At 39.4% G+C, this 19,112-nt stretch overlaps 1 protein-coding gene across 3 annotated transcripts in view; it reads left to right on the top strand.

The window, feature by feature from the left end:
* GARRE1 (granule associated Rac and RHOG effector 1) overlaps nucleotides 1-19,112 on the top strand; it is a 71,103-nt gene that overhangs the window by 21,093 nt on the left and 30,898 nt on the right. For 2 of the 3 annotated variants that reach the window (XM_087940399.1, XM_087940398.1), the window contains exon 2: nucleotides 6,037-7,333. The exons of the other annotated variant lie outside the window; for it this stretch is intronic. In XM_087940399.1, coding sequence (XP_087796525.1) covers nucleotides 6,851-7,333 — 483 coding nt within the window. In that variant the 5' untranslated portion in view covers nucleotides 6,037-6,850. The remainder of the gene's footprint in view (nucleotides 1-6,036; nucleotides 7,334-19,112) is intronic. 3 annotated transcript variants of the gene reach the window in all.

Below are 19,112 nucleotides of genomic sequence, written 5' to 3'. Positions count from 1 at the left end.
CTATCTATCAGGCAGCCGGTAGGCAAGAGGGGCATTTACCAATGGACTTCTGCTTATTTCACCTGCGTAGGTTAATCGGAAGAAGAGGCGTTCATTATATATGTGGGCCCTAAGCTGTTTAGGATTTTAAAGGTCAGTGCCAGCGCTTCAAATTTTGTCCAATAGACAGTAAATAGTGCAAGTTTTTCCGGGACAGGTACTGTGTGACTCTTGTAGCTTGGTACCGGCTAGCAACCTGCATTTTATCTGACTTGGAAGCTTGGATACTTTTCAAAGCTAGCCTCATAAAGAGTTCATTCCTCAAGTTGACACGGGCTGTAACAGACTTGCGAATAGACATCTGCAAGTCTAACCAGTTTACGAAAGGTGGCAATTGGCTGATAGTTTTGAAAACACACAGTTCATCACAGAATTCTACAGATCCAGTGAAAATTAAGGTTGAGGGACAATTCCTAACTGCAGATGTCAAATATGTGGCCCATGGGCTTCATGCGGCCTACAGCTTCCCGAGGGTGGCCCAAATCAGCTTAAAATGCAACTGTGTCCGGCTTGGCTCCATTCAAAATCCAAGAAAGAAAACCTTAAGACTGCATTGTTATAGAGAAAAGGACTTTTACTGAATATGAAGTGGTAGCAACAGAAGAAATACAAGTTCTGAAGCAAAAGGCGCAGAAATTACATCTAAAAAATTATCCCATGTTCTCACCCCAACAGTTCAAACTGGACATCCAATCTGAGGTGTGAATAATGTCATGTGGGTACATCTTCAGGTGGCGTCTCACACATCTGGTATGCCAAGACGGTCGACCTTGGCCTAGAATAGAATAGGTTAAGTTGATTAAATGCATTGATTGAATAGAGTATCATCTGTGTTTTATTGGATGTTACTTTGTTAAATCTTTCTCAGTTTGTCAGTCTTCAAGATTTCTGCTTGACTCTTTCCAGCTACCATAGAACTGGGGGGGGGGGATGATTGGGCCTCATGGGGGGGGGAAGGGTGCTGGAGGTTGAAGTTGTATGAATTGTAAAAGTTGGAATGCTTATTTGCTTACTGCGCAAATGCAGCCACTTATCTTTTCAATGCATTTAATCATCTTTGTTTGCTCTTCTTTGCAATTTTTCCAAATATTTCTCAACATCTTTTTAGTAATGTGGTGACCAAAACTGGATACAGTATTCCAGGTGTGGCCTCACTAAAGCTTTATAAAGTGGTACTAATACTGATTTTGATTCTAGGTCTCTGTTCAGTAGTGGGATTCAAAAACTATTACTACCAGTTCTGTAGGTGTGGCATGGTGGGCGTGGCCATGTGAATGGGTGGGTGTGGCTTTCTTTTTTTTGCAGCCCCACCCATTTGGGGGAGCTTCCTAGCCTCAGAAGAGCCTCTGGGGGGGCGTTTTTGCTCCCGTAAGGCTCCTCTGGGGCTCTGGAAGGCAAAAAATGGAATGGGGCCCCTGAGCTCTTCCCTCCATTTTTGGCCTTCCTGGGCCTCAGCAAGGGGAATCTACAGCTGATTGTCAGGAGGGAAAAAAAGAAAGAAATACCTTAGGCGAATGTCAGGCAGGAGGGCGACCGGGTGGCGGGGCGTGGCCAGCCAGAACTTACTACCGGTTCGGCGACCCACACCAAATTCTTGCTACCGGTTCGCCCGATCCAGTGCAAACCGGCTGACTACCACCACTGCATCTGTTTATACAACCAAGGATTGTATGTGCTTTTTTGCGCTGCCGCCACGTACTAATAGCTCATATTTAAATGAATATCCACTAGGACTCAAGATCCCTCTCACACTTTTTTGAGCCAGATTTCACCTAATCTGTACTTGTACCTTTGGTTTTTCCTGCCTAAGTGTAAAACCTTATTTTTCTATACATTGAATTTTATTTTGTTAGATAGGGCCCATTGTTCAAGTCTGTCAAAATCCTTTTGGATCCCGAGCTTTTTTTCTGTGGTGTTGGCTATTCCTGCCAGCTTAGTGTCATCTGCAAATTTAATGAGTTCCCCTTCTATTCCCCTCATCTAAGTCTTTTATGAAGATGTTGAAGAGTGTTGGGCCTAAGATGGAACCTTGTGGTACCCGACTGTTTACTTCCCTCCATGTAGATTAAGGATGACGCATTGAGTATGGTTTATCAGCAGTTACAAATCCATCTGGTGGGGATATTGTCTAGCCCACATTTTTCTAACTTAGCAAGAAATAGTATGTGGTCCACTTTGTCGAATGCCTTTCTGAGGTCTTAATTGTACACAGTATTTCGCTGATCTACTAATTTAGTTACTTTGTCAAAGAATGAAATAAGATTAGTTCGGCATGATCTGTTTTTAACAAACCCATGCTGGCTTTTAGTTATAACTTTATTTATTTCTAGATGTTCGCGGATATATTTTTTAATTATCTTTCCAGGTACTGATGTTAAGCTGATTGGTCTATAGTTTCTTGGTCTGCCTTTCTTTCCTTTTTTGAAGATAGGAACCACATCAGCTCTTTTCCAGTCCTCAGGTAATTCCAAGGTGCTCCGGGATCCTTGAAAGATACAGTTCAGTGGTTCTGAGATGACCTCTGCCAGCTCCTTCAGAACTCTGGGAGGTAATCCATCAGGTCCCAAAGATTTATATTTATCAAGATCAGATGGGTGTTCTCTAACTTGCTTATTTTTATTTTAATTTTTAATCTGTCTTTTACAGTTATGTTTTAGGTAGGTTGGGCTATATTCCTTTTTGTGTGAAGTTTGATAAATTAAGCAGTTCTGCCTGTTATTTCCTTGTCATCTTCTCTTACGTGGGCCTACTGGTTCCTTGACTTTTTTCTTATTTATATGTTGAAAGAAAATTTTTAAGATTATCTTTGACTTTTGTTGCAAGTCTTCATTCATTTTGAGCCTTTGCTTTCCTAATTTCCAAACAGATTGAAATTTCCTCTTTTCAATTGTTGATTGTTAACTTCATAAAATTTTAAGTGTTTAATAATTAAAGTTGAAATCAACTTAGAATAACTTCAGAGAAGAAGGAAAGAAGGTATAAACCAAAAGAGGGGGGCAATTTTTTCTTTTTTCTATTTTTTTTCTTTTATTGCAATATTAAATTCGGAAAGAAAAAGAGAAGAAAGACATTTAGATTTAAACGCTTACAAACTATTGGGAGAAATGTGGTCCCACAAATAGAGATAAACATCAACTCATAGGGCTGGACGAGATCTTGGAGATCTTCTAATCCAACCCCTTGCCCAGGGTCCTTATTCCATCCTGGACAAATGATTGTCCAATCTTTTCTTGAAAACCTTTAGCAATGGAGCACTAAGAACTCCGGGAGGCAGCTGTTCCACTGATTAAGGAAAACCTTCCCTATTTCCAGGTAGGATCTCCCTCCGACAAGCTTTCACCCATTGCTTCCTGTCTTGCCCTCAGGTGCTGTGGAGAATAAATCACCACACTCTTCCCTGTGACAGCCTTTCTAATGTTAGGAGACAGCTATGTTTTCCCTAAGCGTTTTCTTTGTTAGGCTAAACATGCCTACTTCCCTTAGCTATTCATTGTACTATGTCACATTGTTCTATCTTACGAAGAAGTAGGTTGGGATCTACTTTGTCAAATGTTGAAGTCTACGTATGCTATATCCAAAGTGTTTCCTTTATCCAGTAATTTAGTCACTTTATCAAAGAAGGCAATAAGGCTTGTTTGACATGACCTGCTTTTAAGAAACCCACGCTGGCTTCTAGTAATCAGCTTGTCCACTCTAGGCACTCACAGATCCGTTGCTTGATCATCTTTTCCCATATAGCCCAATTGTATGCCAGGTAGGCCTTTATAGGCAACAACCAGCACCTTGAACCACATCCAGGAGCCCACTAGAGTCAGAGCAGTGGCATTATATGGCTATGAAAGATGCAGAACCTGCCTGAACTGGATCAGTTACAGCTTCTGAATGCCCCTTATAGAGTATCTTACTTTGTAATATAGAGCATCTTAGAGCCATCCAAATGGGAGATGGTTAAGATAAGAGTTGCTGCGTGAGGTATGAGTTACTGTGAGCAGGGCTTCCTGGTTCAGAAATGGTGGGGCGCAAGCTGAACCTGTGCAAAAGTCTCCTTAGCTGCAGCTGCCATCTGCTCTTGGAGTAGGAGCGGTAAGTCCAGGAGAAACCCCAGATTCCCCGGGGAAAGTATCCCCAGGCAGAGTTAAGGGTGGAAAAAGAGGCCTCTTCCCCTCAGGCCACCCAGTCTTCTCAAACAAGCCATAATCCTCCATTGGACCCACACAGGCCCCAGGCAATGGGGAAGGACCGTTTCAACTGGCCCAAAGCGGAAGTGTGCAACTGGGAGGAGACCCGGGTTTTGTAGTCCCTTCCTTTGTAAGTCAGCTGGTATTGCTGCAATTTACTTTTTTTATAACTTATAATCCTCTTTACATTCCTCTGGATTGTAAACGAGCTCTAAATATTTTAAATAAAGGAAAAAAAACCCTCCATAATTTAATAAAGATGCGCTATGCTCAAATCACTGGTTTCTAAGTGCTTGTGCGATTTGCAGTGACATTGGAGAACAGGAAACAGGTCATTTTAACACTCTTAGGCTTAACTCTTCATTTTTCATTACTGTTTTTCCTTTCTTTTTGCTGTTTCTGATGGACTTGACAGCCAGGAATGTGGCATTATGTTTTATGTGTAAAAGTGGCATGCATGAATAAGAGACTGTAGAGGAGAAGAAATTTTTTTTCCGAGCCTTATCCTGGATTTTTTTTTTAAAAAAATGCTGGAGTATAGTTTCTGAGACCTATGCAGGTAGTTTTTGTTTTACAACAGTTCATTTAGTGACCATTTGAAATTACAACAGCATTGAAAAAAGTGACATGACCATTTTGATGAGCCACGGTGGTGCAGTGATTAGAGTGCAGTTCTGCAGGCTCCTTCTGCTGCCTGCCAGCTGCCTGCAATTTGGCAGTTCAAATCTCACCAGGCTCAAGGTTGACTCAGCCTTCCAAGGTGGGTAAAACGAGGACCCAGATTGTTGTGGGCAAGAGGCTGACTCTGTAACCGCTTGCAAAGCACTGTGAAATGGTATATAAGTGCTATTGCTATCTTCCTTCCTTCCTTCTTTCCTTCTTTCCTTCCTTCCTTCCTTCCTTCCTTCCTTCCTTCCTTCCTTCCTTCCTTCCTTCCTTCCTTCATGCAGTATTGCAGGCTAATTCTGCCCACTGCCAAGAGTTCGATTCTCACCAGGCTCAAGGTTGACTCAGCCTTCCATCCTTCCGAGGTGGGTAAAATGAGGACCCAAATTGTTGGGGGTAACATGCTGACTCCATAAATTGCTTAGAGGGGGTGGAAAGCCCTGTGAAGCCGTATATAAGTCTTAACTGCTGTTGCTATTGCTATTTTTCACACTTGGAATCATTGCAGCATCCCCATGGTCATGTGATCAAAATTTGACAAGTAAAGTCAATGGGGAAGCCAGGCACACTTAACAACTGTGTTACTAACAACTACAGTGATTCACTTAACAGTTGTGGCAAGAAAGATCGTAAAATGGAGCAAAATTCACTTAGCAACATAAGTTTTGGGCTCAATTGTGATTATAAGTCGAGGACTATCTGTATATATGCCTACAGAGGTGCATACAAGTGTGTCACTTTTTTTTATCCACCCGGAGGATCTTCAGCATTAGTTTCAGTTAAAACTGGTGATCTAAGTTGAGAAATGGCAAAGCTGGAGGGTTTTACAGTATTTCTAAGTTACTCTTCAGCAAGACATTTTCTTAAAACAGGTCACATTCAACTATCACCTGATTTCTCTCAAGGCATTTTGTAAGACCAAAAGTATAAACAGAGGAAGTGTTGAATGTCTGAACTTTAAATTGGACTGTAAATGACAAAAGACTTGTGATATCTTGAGTATATTTATTGTATTTCAGTTCAGTTTACAAATAAGACACAAGTGTTTATGTGACAGTCTACTATCCAGATTATTGTCAGACAGGTAGGAGTTAGCTTTTTATAGTAAAATATATTACTAAACAATAAACTTTTTGCAATTTTCCCTTGCCAGGAAATGACCTAGAGGCCTTACATTTCTGCATCCTATATATTCTACAATCAAGAAAAATGAACCCTGAAAGCACCACCACTTAGTAATATTAAAAGGAAACTACCTCAGCACCAAGAAGCAAAAGTGGAAAGGCTTGCAATAAAAAGAAAAGAAAACATATGTTATGAATAAAGTGTAGTAGCAAAGACTCTAGAAAAATATATGCTTTTTTTCAGTATTAAGATGGGATTTGACTGACAGGCTCCGTCAAATCAAGAAGTTATTTTGTCTGCTGATGTTAAGACTCAGTGATTCTTCAAGAACAGTCATAGTCTGCATTACTCATCACTGTTGAGCAGTGATTTTCCTTTCCCTTTCCTAATACTAACTGAAGAAAAATATAACAATGGTACTACTTTTTAAACATGAGTTTTCTTCAATTTAAAACAATATTAACACCAGGTGTCAGAAATGGATTGACAGAAAAACTGCAGCAAATGGCTTTTGTGTCTTGTACATTGCAACAACATTTTGGGTGCCCACTGTAGAACGCTTAAGGAGGAAATAGTACTTTTAGTTACCACCACTTGCTTTTGTGATTATAATTTGTAATTGCAGCAGTGCTGCATTTGAACAGTGACTTGTACGAGTCAGCAAAACAGCTGCCATTTTCACTATTGACACCTAGTACCTTGACTTTTTTTTTTTTTTTTCAAATGCCTTTTCTGAAAATTATGTGCATGGTCCTCTGCTATTGCTAGACATGGATGGATTTCCAAGAGAGCAACTCATGAGAATGAATTAATTCAAAAAACCCTTGGCCAAGTACTTCCTTATGTATTGCTGCAGTGCACAAGAAAGTAAAATGGACTATAAGCGGCGCTTCTTGCTTGGCGGGTCCAAGCAAAAAGGGCAGCAACACCAGCAGTATCAAGTGCCAGAACTGGGCAAGACTCTGGGCGCCTCCTTAGCATCTTCAGCTCCAACCACTCCTCTGGTTTCCCTGGCTGCTGCTGGCAGCTGCAGTCATGCGACTCCGGTCGCAGACCTCCAGCAGGGAATCTCCAAATACCTAGATGCACTCAATGTCTTTTGTCGTGCAAGCACTTTCCTCACAGACCTTTTCAGCAGTGTATTCCGGAACTCGCACTATTCTAAGGCAGCTATGCAACTGAAGGACGTGCAGGAACATGTCATGGAGGCAGCAAGTCGACTCACAGCAGCAATAAAACCAGAAATTGCAAAAATGCTCATGGAACTTAGTGCTGGAGCAGCCAACTTCAAAGATCAGAAGGAGTTCAGCCTACAGGACATTGAGGTAAGTTGCTTCCTTCCTTTAGGCAAGATCTGCTAAAAGATTTTAGGGTTGCATTCAGGGTAGACATCTCCAGTAGAAACCAGAGAAACACTTGAGCTACTGCACCTGGTATTTTCCTTGGAAAAATAGTGGTTGTGTTACTTTGAAACGTTTAACAGGTGGACTGATGCGGTCAACACATACCTTCCAAGCAATTAAAGTACCACTAATAAATGTATGAAAAAACAAAACTTCATGGGATTATGGATACATGGTAAGTTAGCTTTAGTTTGATACTGACATTATAAGAACGAATGCAGTTATTGTTTTTAATTTCCCTGGAATCTATGGGTACCTTTTCTTTTATATCAAGCCCTGTGCATGTAGGACATAAAATGCGAAATCCGTCAACATATCTATTACTGCAGTGACAGTTCAAAAACAGCATTATAGTGCCCATTCCCGTATAGTGTAGGGTTTGGATGTTTAAAGTAGTAACTGAATCCATATGTTTGAGTATGCTGCTTCTAGACATTAACTCTAAGAAGATAACATTGATCTAAGATTAAGTTTTGAACCCTTCACATCTTTTTTGAGGTTTGGTCCATTATTCAGAAATAAGGCCCCCTGGTAAGGTTTATGATATGCACTGGATTCCTGAATACCTTATGAAGTTTCCAATTGGCATGGCTCCACTTTATGAATGTAAAAAGGGATAAAATACTTGTTTTGCGGTGGTGTAGAGCTGGATTGTCTTTTCTAGCAGCAATCGGTATATATGGAATAAGAGCCATCAGTACTGAGAACACACCTTCTGTTTGGAATAATAATTCGCTCTCTTGAATTGGTAATGGGTACGGTAAAGCACAGTCCTGAAAAGATGGGAGATCCTCTAGATTGGTCCTCTGATTGTGGAGAGAGAGGGAGGGAGACACACAGAGAGAGAAAGAGAGAGAGAGAGAGAGGGAGGGAGAATTTTGGATGGTGCCATATTTTTTTTTAGCATTTTAGGCTTGCTGAGTAGCTTTTAAGAATCTTAGAATACCAAAAAACAGAGTTATGTATAGGGGCTGGGCAGGTCTTCTATTAACACACACACACACACACCCTGCATAAGCAGGAGACCCTACACGATTCCAGACAAATTGAGGTCTAATCTCTTCTTAAACTCCTGTGATGGAGTATCCACAACTTCACTGACAGGAATAGGACAGGACAGGATGTTGGCGACCTAATCCAGTGCCCTGCTCAAGCAGGAGAACCTACACCATCTCAGACAAATGGCTGTCCAGTCAAAAACCACCAGGGAAGAAGCGCCCACAACTTCTGGAGGCAACTTCTGTTCCACTGGTTAATTGTCCTCCCTGTTAGGAAGTTTCTCCTTCATTCCAAGTTGCTTCTCTCTTTGGTTAGTTTCAAACCATTATTTCTTGTCCTGCCCTCTGGGGCTTTGGAGAATAATTTGACCCCCTCTTCTTTGTAAAAGTCCCTCAAATACTGGAATACCACTGTCATGTCTATTACCCCTAATTCTTCTTTTCTTTAGGTTAACCAGACCCAAAACTTGCACCCATTCTTCATATGGTTTAGTCTCCAGGCCTTTGATCATCTTAGTTGATCCTCTCTCAAACTTTTTCCAAAGTCTTAGTATCTTTTTTGTAATATAGTGATCAAAATTGGTTGCAGTATTCCAGGAAATTTCTCCTTGGTTTTAAAATGGATGTCTCCTTGATAAGTTTCCGTCTATTACTTCTTGTCCCCCAGATATTTTGGGGAATAAATTTACCCCCTCCTTTCTGTGACAGCCATTCAAACATTAAAATACGGCTATCATGTCACGCTTAGTTCTTCTCTACATCAGACCAGACATTCCCAGTTACAGCAACTATTCATCCTATGCTTTAGCTCCCAGACCCCTACTCATCTTAGTTGCTCTTCTGTAGGAGATGATTAGGCTGAGCCCGAAGGAAGGGTCAAATGCATAATGAGTCACAAGTCCCTGCGCCCCCACAAGTAATCCAAGTCCAGCCCACCCTGAATGCCAACTTAATTCCTGGTCATTTGACCTTGACTGTTAATAGCTCAGGTTTTTGTAGAGAGCTTAAGCTTGCAATAAATCTTTATACTCATTTGAACTGCCTGAATCTCGGGATTTCTTTGGCGCTTGTCATTTGGAGTTCCTTACAAAATGCATAGCTGTGTGCGGTCTGGTCCAAGGCTCTCTTGTCACTTGCTTATTCTAATCATCTTTTTTTTTAAAAATAAAGTTTTGTTGAGTTTTAACAAAACAAATAAAACATCTTATTTGAGTACAGCATGGTTAGGATTAGGGTTAGGGTTATTACATTTCCATACAGCCACAATTTCATATGCATATTCATCTTATATATTCAACTTCATATCTTATTACTCTTTTTCCAACTTCTCACTATTTCTCCCTTCTCTTAATTTTCTTTTATGATTATCTCATTTTCTTCTTATTTAATTGTATTTCTTTTACCTAAATTTCTATATCTTTTTATTCATTATATTTATACTTTTGTCTGTCTTGTTTACAATTTCATTATGTTCTCTTCCAACATTCTTAAGAAGCAAAATTCCCTCTATGATTGCCAATTGGAGTGCAACATCTTTAAGTCTTGTTATTATCATATAAAATTTAACTAAACATTAAATGTATGCATTCTAAAATTATAACATTCAAATTTCTAATATCTATTTTATATCATGTAAATCTCATCATTCAGACTCTGCTTGGTACTTCCCCTTAAAAATGTAAAAAGAAACATTCTAAAAACATAGCAAAAACAATATATATATATATAAACATTAGTGAGCAAAATAGTTATTCAACTTTATTCTAGTACTGGTATGAGCCTTGTAAATCTTCCACGTTTCTTTTCAATATTTATCGATCTTTGAGAACAATTGAAATGTTTCCCTCCCTTCTTCATTATTACTTACTTGTTAATAAGTATACTATTGGATAATCATACAATTTTATCTTATAAGTTATTTACTATTAAAAAGCAAAATAATTATTCAAATTCATTCTAGTAACAGGTATAAATTTCCTTATAAATCTTTCACATTTCTTTTCGATATTTTATCAATCTTTAGAAACAATTACAATGTTTCCCTCTCTTTATTATTGCATTAATTATAAATAAACATACCATTACATATCAACACAGTTTTATCTCATAGATTATTTACTTATTTCATTTCTAACTCATTACAGTATTCTACTGTCACAACACTATCTTTTGTACCTTTGCAGAATCCTCACTTTTAACTTAATTTAGCCATTGTCTCTGTGTTTTCTACCTGAGTAAATACCTTTAATCCAAGTACTTTTCCCCTTTTTCTTTATTTCCTGGTTTTGTCCCTCATGAGTTCTTTCCCTTTCTATCTTCCCCCCTTTTTCCTCATCCCTTTTTTAATACCCTTCTCTCTCTAATTTTCCCTTCTGTGGTTTTCTTTTCTGTTTCTCCTTGTTGTTATACTTCTTTTTCAGACTATTTTTCTTTTTGGCTGTTCCCTTTAATCTCAAACTTTTAACTCCTTTCCCCCTTTTTCCCCTTATTACCACACTTTGCATTATTTGATCCTTGAAAATGGCTTCTTCTTTGTCCCGCCCTTCTTCTTGCTCTTGAAGCTTTTCCTTCTGCTTTTCATAGTTCAGGATCTCCATTTCAAGAAATTCAAATACGAAGCCAAAGGATCTTCCTCCCTTTCTGCATCTTCTTTCTGTTTTTTAAGACTCATCTTTAATTCCTCCAGGAGTGATGGCATTTTAAACACTTTTGAACAACCACCCGATTGACTTTAAGTAAAAACAGAAAAAGAAAGAAAAAAACCAATGCCCAAAACTTTTTTTAAAAATCACTAAATGATCCCAGTCTGTTCCTTCTTGTTTCTTTCCTTTACTTTTCCTTTCCATGGGTTACTCTATCTTTTAATAAGATTTCAGTTACAATGTATCCTCGGGAGTCTTTTCAAAGTTTCGCTGTTAATCCTCTTTATTTTTCCAGGTGGCACTCCATTTTTCCATTATTCCAAGTCCCACCCTTTTGCCTCCACTCTTCTCCTTTTTTAGGGCTTTAAAATGACCAAGAAAAAAAAAATCTTTATTCTCCTTTTGACACTTAGATTTCAGCTTAAGGTTGCCTATTAGTGTCAAAATAGATTAATATAAATTTCTTTCCATACCATTTGTAATTGTCAATATAAAGGTAAAAAAAGGGTTTTTAACCTCCTTTTCTCTCCCCTTCACCGCTTAAAAGTCTTCTTTCAGAAGTATCCCTCTAAGTACTTTTAGATTCAGGGTACCTTGCTTAGATGTTCTCTGTTGTTTAGCCCAGTCTGTCCTGCTTTCCTCTTCGTCTTCCTCCTGCACAATCTTATCCAGTCGGGTTCTCCTTTGAGGTGGCCATTTCTGACCACCGCTGCAACCGCCTTCGGGGAAAGGGAGTTTAGACCAGCCAAGGAGGAGAGATGCGGCTCCCCTCTACTTGGCTAGCAATCTCCCCCCTCTTCACCACCTCTACGGGGTGGCTTCAGCCCCAAATCCAAAGGATCGGGGTGCTCCAGCAGTGAGCACAGATCGAAACCGCGCACGATCACGGATTTCGGTCTGTCGCTGAAGAAACCCAAACTGGAAGAGCCTTATTCTAATCATCTTATTGGTTATAGCCCTTTTTTCAGCTTCTCATTGCCTACTTCTTGATAAGATAGAAGAATAGAATTCTTTATTGGCCAAGTGTGATTGGACACGCTACAAATTTGTGCATAAGCTCTCAGTGTACATAAAAGATATAAGTGATAAATCATGATCATAAACATATTCATCATGAATCATGACACATTCATCATGAATCACATTCATCATCATTTTTGCTTATTTAGTATCTTACCTAGTGATAGTCAGGATAGTCACTTAGTGTTAGTCATCAGATGACTTAATGGTAGTCATAGGATACTAGATAAGCAATAAAAATCATACTAGGAAACTAAATGAAACAATATGAATTGTAAAGATGCAAGCAACAAGGTCATATATAGTCATAATTAGAAAAGCAATAAGGTTATAGTCATGAGTAGAAAGGGAGATAAGTAATAGGAAGGATAAGAAGAATGGTAATATAGCCTTACTAAATAGTTGCACAGTCTTGTGAGAATTATTTGCTTAGCAGTGATGGCGTGTGGAGAAAAAATGTCCTTGTGTCTAGTTGTTCTGGTGCACAGTGCTCTGTAGCGTTGTTTTGAGGGAAGGAGTTGAAACAGTTTATGTCCAGAATGTGAGGAGTCTGTAGATATTTTCACAATCCTCTTTTTGACTTGTGCAGTAGACAGGTCCTCAATGGAAGGCAGGTTGGTAGCAATTGTTTTTTCTGCAGTCCTAATTGAAGTCTTTGTCTTGTTTGATCACAGAGCCGAACCAGACAGTTATAGAGGTGCAGGTGACAGACTCAATAATTCCTCTGTAGAACTGGATTAGCAGCTCCTTGGGCAGTTTGAGCTTTCTGAGTTGGCGCAGAAAGAACATTCTTTGTTGTGCTTTTTTGATGACATTTCTGATATTAGAGGTCCATTTTAAGTCTTGAGATATGATAGAACCTAGAAACTCGAAGGTCTCCACTGTTGATAGGGTGTTGTCTAGTATTGTAAGAGGTGGTAGTATAGGAGGGTTTCTCCTAAAATCTACCATCATTTCTACGGTTTTGAGTGTGTTTAGTTCAAGACTGTTCCAGTCGCACCACAAGGCTTGTTGCTCAACCTCCTGTCTGTATGCAGATTAATTGTTGTCCTGATTGAGACCAATCACTGTTATATCATCTGTAAACTTCAGTACTTTAACAGAGGGATCATTTGAGATGCAGTCACTGGTATTTAGAAAGAGGTGGAGACACCACACAGCCCTGGGTGGCCCCTGTGCTAATTGTATAGGTATCTGATGTGATCTTGCCTAGCTTCACCTGCTGTTGGCTGTCTGTTAGAAAGCTTATGATCCATTTACAAGTGTGGGCAGGCACAGCGAGCTGATTTAGTTTAATTAGAAGAATATCTGGAATGATGGTATTGAATGCCATGCTGATGTCTGCAAAGAGGACTCTTGTGTAGTTCTTCGGAGATTCACAGTGTTGTAGGATGTAGTGCAGAGCCATATTGACAGCATCATCTGCCGATCTATTTGATTGGTAGTCAATTTACAAAAATGTGGTATATAGACAGCATCAGCACCAGATGGATTCATAACTAGCTGACCAACTCCACTCAACATGTAATCCTTAATAGATTGTATGCAAATACAATCTCCAAGCTTAATATGTATCATCTGCAAATTTGAAAATCATATTTTTGACTTGCTGTTCAAAATGTTTATAATTTATAAATATCACAGAGCTTCTGCCTGTCACTTCCCACGAGGTTAATACAGGTAATCATTCATTTGTTTGATACAGTTGTTCAACCAACTTTTTTCAGTCTTATGGTAGTGGAGTCCACAGCACACAGTTTGCCATCTTTCTCACTCTCACTCTCACTTACTAATAAATTACCTAGATTGTTTATTAGCAAGTACAAATACAGCCAAAGAGTATAGCATAACTGTATATTCCAAATTAGCAAATCACCTTACAAGAATTGGGTTAGTGATGAGTTGTTTGGGCCCTGAGCTTGATGTTGATACTATCATCTTATTCTGGCTTGGTCAGAATATTTTATTCTTACACCGACTTTGCTTTCTGAATTTTACATAATAGTAAAGGATCTAGTTTTGCTTTTCTGCTATTACAATTATTATTGTAATTCAGATGACATCTGCAGGGAAAGCAAGAAGAATACAAACAGATTATCTTGAGGACATGATGTAAAAAATACTGCTGCAGGAAGGTCTTGATAAGAATCGTTTTTTCCTTGCATAAATGCCACTCCAGCTTAGTGATGTCTCTATATCAGGGGTCTCCAACCTTGGCAACTTTAAGACTTGTGGACTTCAACTCCCACAATTCCTTAGCCAGAATTCTGGGAGTTGAAGTCCACAAGTCTTAAAATTGGCATGGTTGGAGACCCCTGCTCTATATTGTCAATAGCTTTCTTCATATCTTCTTAAGCTATGTGTTGCTTCATGTCCTCTGTGTTTTTGTAAGAGATACCCCTGGTAAAAATATTTCATGTTCTAAATTTGCAGAACCCTCCTGTGTAACTGGTACTGTTAGCTAAATTTTCTGCATTCTTGTTCTCTATATCCATCCCAACAGTTCGCCTCAGGCATTTCTGTCTTAAGTAAAAGTGACAGGTGTCACTTTATTTTTATTGCATCATGGCTATTGCTGATACCACATGGGTTACCTTGCCATCTAAGCATTAGGGAGTACACAGAAGTGCATTTTTCTTTTAGCATAATGCAAAATATACTCACAGAATTTATAATTTGGGATATGTAAGTATGTATGAATGAAGTTACATTGGAATAGCTCTCCCTTGGTTAAAGATAGCCTTGATTGTTCTCCGTGTCTTCCTGTCTGAGTTTATGTGTAAGATGATTAAAGTATTATTTCCAGTCTTCAGAGCGGTTGAGCTTCTATGGTGTTTATAGTGAGGATAGCAAGCTGCATGTACTTTACTTTATGCATAAGGTAACTTAGGAGTTTAGGTTAAAGCACTGTGATGGTAAAATATGTCCAACAGTTTACAAACAGAGGCCATGTTCATTTTGGGAGGCTTTTAAGAAAAGGTGGGAGAGGATGATTGAGCAGGCTTTCCGGCACAATTTACAGTAACAGGTGGTTTTCGACTCCTGACAGTAATGGAGCCTGCCTCTTGCTGTGGGAAATCAAGTTATATGTTAAATGAAATGCATAATTATGACCCCCCCCCCATCCCCGCTTTCCCCAATGCATTGGTTAAATGAATGCATAGGCCGTTCAGTCGAGCATGGAGGGACTTGGGTGGGGGAGGCCTCGTGCAGGCAAGGTGCGCCCCCACCTCCTGAGATACTCCGTGCTCTGCTTCCTGCCCCTTGGGTCCCCCAGAGCCCTACGGGCCTCCTCCATACCCCACCCTGTCGCACTCACATGCTTCCCTTTTGAGCCCAGGAAGTTGGAGTGGGGAAGGCCGCTCTGTTCCTGGGCCACAGGGCATCATCCGGGAGGAGAAATGCTGCTGCTTTGCCTCCCCTTGCAAATGGGGAAGAACCGGGAGTTGGGGAGGACGGGATTGCGAGGGGGGGGAGCAAAAGCATCAGTGTTTCTCCTCCTGGGTTGTGTGATGTGGCCCAGCAAGGGCCCTGCCTTCCCTCCTCTGACTTCCAAAGCTCTGGATAGTTTCAAAAACTATGTGAGCAAATGGTGGTGGGGGTTGGAGAGGAGTGCATTGGACCCGGTGGGGGTGGCAAAGCAGACCCTGCGCCTTTGGGGACCTGGCAAGCCAAGATGGGAGGGGGAAATAAGTGGGTGGGTGTGCTGCAGCATCAGAAGGGTGAAGGACTGCAAGGGGTTGTAACTTTGAAAGAGGTTCGTATGTAGTTTTTGGGGAGGGTGTTGTAGCTTCAGACATTTGTTAAATAGCCTGTTGTACCTCGAGGACTATCTGCCTCAGTCACTTTGAATGCAGTAGGGATTGTCTGGCACGATCTGTTTTTAACAAACCCATGTTATCTTCTAGTAATAGCTTTGCTTGCTTGCTTGTCTTTTCCAGGATCTTCCCAGGTCTTGATGTCAGGTTGACTGGTTTGTAATTTCCTGGATCCGTTTTCTTTTTCTTCCTGTTTTGAAAACTGGAACCCAACCAGCCCTTTTCCAGTCCTCTGGTGCAGATTTTTTCAGGCAGCCTCTTTGAGAGTGAAAGAGTTACTTGGTGCAGGCATTCCATCTCGTGTAGGATGAAATCAGTCTGGTAGGCAAGCGGCTGGCTGGAAAAGTCTTGAAATCCAGGCAGCATTTGGGCCTAGAGTGTTTGCAGCCGCCCCCCCCAGTAACAAGAGGGCTCCTGGCTCCAACACCCCCCCATGCTGCAAACTCTCCATGTCAAAAACCTGCTTGATTTGGGGACTCACCTTTTTCAGCCAACCCCAGGAATCGGAGCCATCTTGGCATTGGCCATGGCTTGCAATGGCTTCTCTGCTGGCTTCTTCATTGACTTTCCAAGGAAGCTGGCAGAGGAATTGCAAATGGGGATCACATAATCGTAGGGCATGAGTGTAAAAGATTTGCCAAGCACCTGGATTGTAATTGTGTGACTGCAGGAACATTGCAATGGCCGTAACTTTGGGGGCGTGTCGTAAGTCTCTGTTCAGCACCATCATAATTTCAAAGAGTTGTTAAGAGAGAACTATCAGTAGTTTGGTGATTCTGTGCAAAATATTGGTGTATGAATAGAAAATAGTTTGATATTACCTTGAAAGGACCCTAAAAGCCTTCAGGCCTACTATATCATATAGTGTTGTGAGAAATAGTTGCTTTGTGTTCCTCATTGATTTGGTCTCAAATTCTCTGATGATCTCGTATTCTATGTTATTGCTGCTCAAATGTTTCTGTGGACTAGAAATAGATGTTTTTGGATTTTCCCTTATTCCCTATCTTTGACCTGCCTTAGAGGACAGCTTCATTTAATTTTATGGTATGTATGTATGTATGTATGTATGCATGCATGCATGTGTGTGTGTTTTTATTTTATTTTTAATTTAACTTTAATTTTTTTCTCCTTTTCATTCAAGCCCAAAGTGATGTAGATGTGCTTATGATTGTATCCTTCACACTGCATCAAAATGAAAGTTGAACTTTTCCTAAGCCCTTGTCATGGACTATTGCTAAATCATACTGGCCTGCTAGTCAGAAGAATTAAAACCATTTCCAAAATTTATTTTCTCCCTTTAAGCTACTGCAGTTCTGGAGAGAAGTATAGGGTGCAAAGTAAGTGAAACTGTTGGTGCAAGCTTTGCAAATATTTCATCTGGGACTTGTAATGGTGCCTCCTATCTGCAAGCAGAGGACAAGTGAGGGCTATTCATATACCAACTTGCGCTGACCCTTCAACTTCTACTTGGAATCTCATTCAGAATTGCATCCTTAATATACACTTGCTTCATGGCTATCATCTCTTGCAAGCTCCTTAGAAGTTATTCTTGAGCAAAACTGCAACAGATAACCAAGCTGGCTTGTCTGTGCTGAATGTATTTAAGAATTTTCATATTTATAAGAGATTAAATCAAAAGAAAAAAGTGCCAGAAAAGAAAATTGAAAGTTAAGAAATGAATAAATTACTTCCAACCATTTTTTTGAACAGATAATTACAATCTTATTGTTCCCCTTTCCTCTTAAATATTTTTCACATCCCCATACTTCCTCATTTACTCCGAATCTTTCTCAGTCTTCAGTTCCAACCTTTTTTTTTATTCAACAAAAAAAACCATATCAGGTTTCCATCTTTCAAAAAAGTTTTTGTTCTTTGTTTTCTCACTAAACAGAGAACATTTAACATCTGTATGAAGAGTTTTGTCATTTTTGCAAATTCTGACATTTTCACAATCTCATCCTCCACTGTGGGAATTCCATTGTTTTTCCATCATTGTGCATACAATAAATGTTTCTGAGGTTACCATTGATACTGTATAGTATCAATCTGCCATGAGCCTTTTATAATTCATTGTCCATAAGTCCCAATAAAAGAAGTTCTGGTTTCTTAGCACTCTTTTAAAATCCTTTGTATTATTACATGAATTTGTATCCAAAATTTCGTAGCTTTCTCACATGTCCATATGCATCCTGGTGAGACTGTGTTCCATCCTCATTCAGATGCTTAGCAACTGCCTTATGCCCACGCCTCCAAGGTCACACTGGGTTGTACTTGAGAAAAATGTCATCCCTTCCACTATCACGGTCTCTGGGTAAACCTAAGACACTTTTATTCAAGTGGTGGTGATGGTTTGTGCACATAGACAGTCTTTTAACATAAAACACTCACATTTACTTGCATCTCAATCTGCAACACTTTGAAGGAAAAACAGTATTTTAAATGGATATAGAGTTATATGTTCTGAAATTTTGTAAATTAAGTTGGCTGTGTTGACAGCCTGCTTTGTAATCATAACTTGTTTTTATTTATCATAGTAGGCTAAATTGTGGAGCTGCAAACGTCTTTGTATCGTCTGTGCTCTTTAGTCTGATATTTTCAAAATATGAAAATAAATATATTAAATACATTATTTTAAGTTAAATGAATTGGATTCAAAACAAGTGGTTTTGTTTCTTTAAGAGGTTTTGTAAAGCCCCTAAGTGATGCAAGTCTTTTCTGGTATTTTCTTATTGAATACTTAAAATAATGAAACTTCACAAAGAAGTCCACCAGCATACCTAAGTGGTTAGGTTTAAACTTTGTAGGAAGAAAGGAAATTACTGAATTGGAATGGAATGTGAGAGGAGACTGGATGAAACGGATAGGGAGAAGTGAGCCACTACCAGTTCTACTCAAGTAGATTTAGGTTCGACCATTTCTGACCAATTCTTGTTAATAAATAAATAAATGAAGTAAGGAGAACGGTTCAGGAGACCATATGTGCTTTGGTCTGTGAAAAGTTTTCTTTAATCATAGAATCTCCAAAATACTGGCATTAGTTAATTTGATAAAAATACACTTCAGTTGAATAACTTTCCTAGCATACTCTTTTCCAGATTCCATTAGCAATAATATCACGTATAAAATACAAGGAGTTTTGTTTGTTACATAGGTAGCAAAAGTAGTAACTGAAATTATTTCTGTATATTTAATAAAGACTTCTATAATAGGATAATCATCTGAA

This window comes from Pseudonaja textilis, chromosome 11 (genome assembly GCF_049901715.1).
Source record: "Pseudonaja textilis isolate UNSWEBS1 chromosome 11, rPseTex1.2, whole genome shotgun sequence".
NCBI classification, from domain to species: Eukaryota; Metazoa; Chordata; class Lepidosauria; order Squamata; family Elapidae; genus Pseudonaja; species Pseudonaja textilis.
This window is presented reverse-complemented; position numbering and strand designations above follow the sequence as displayed.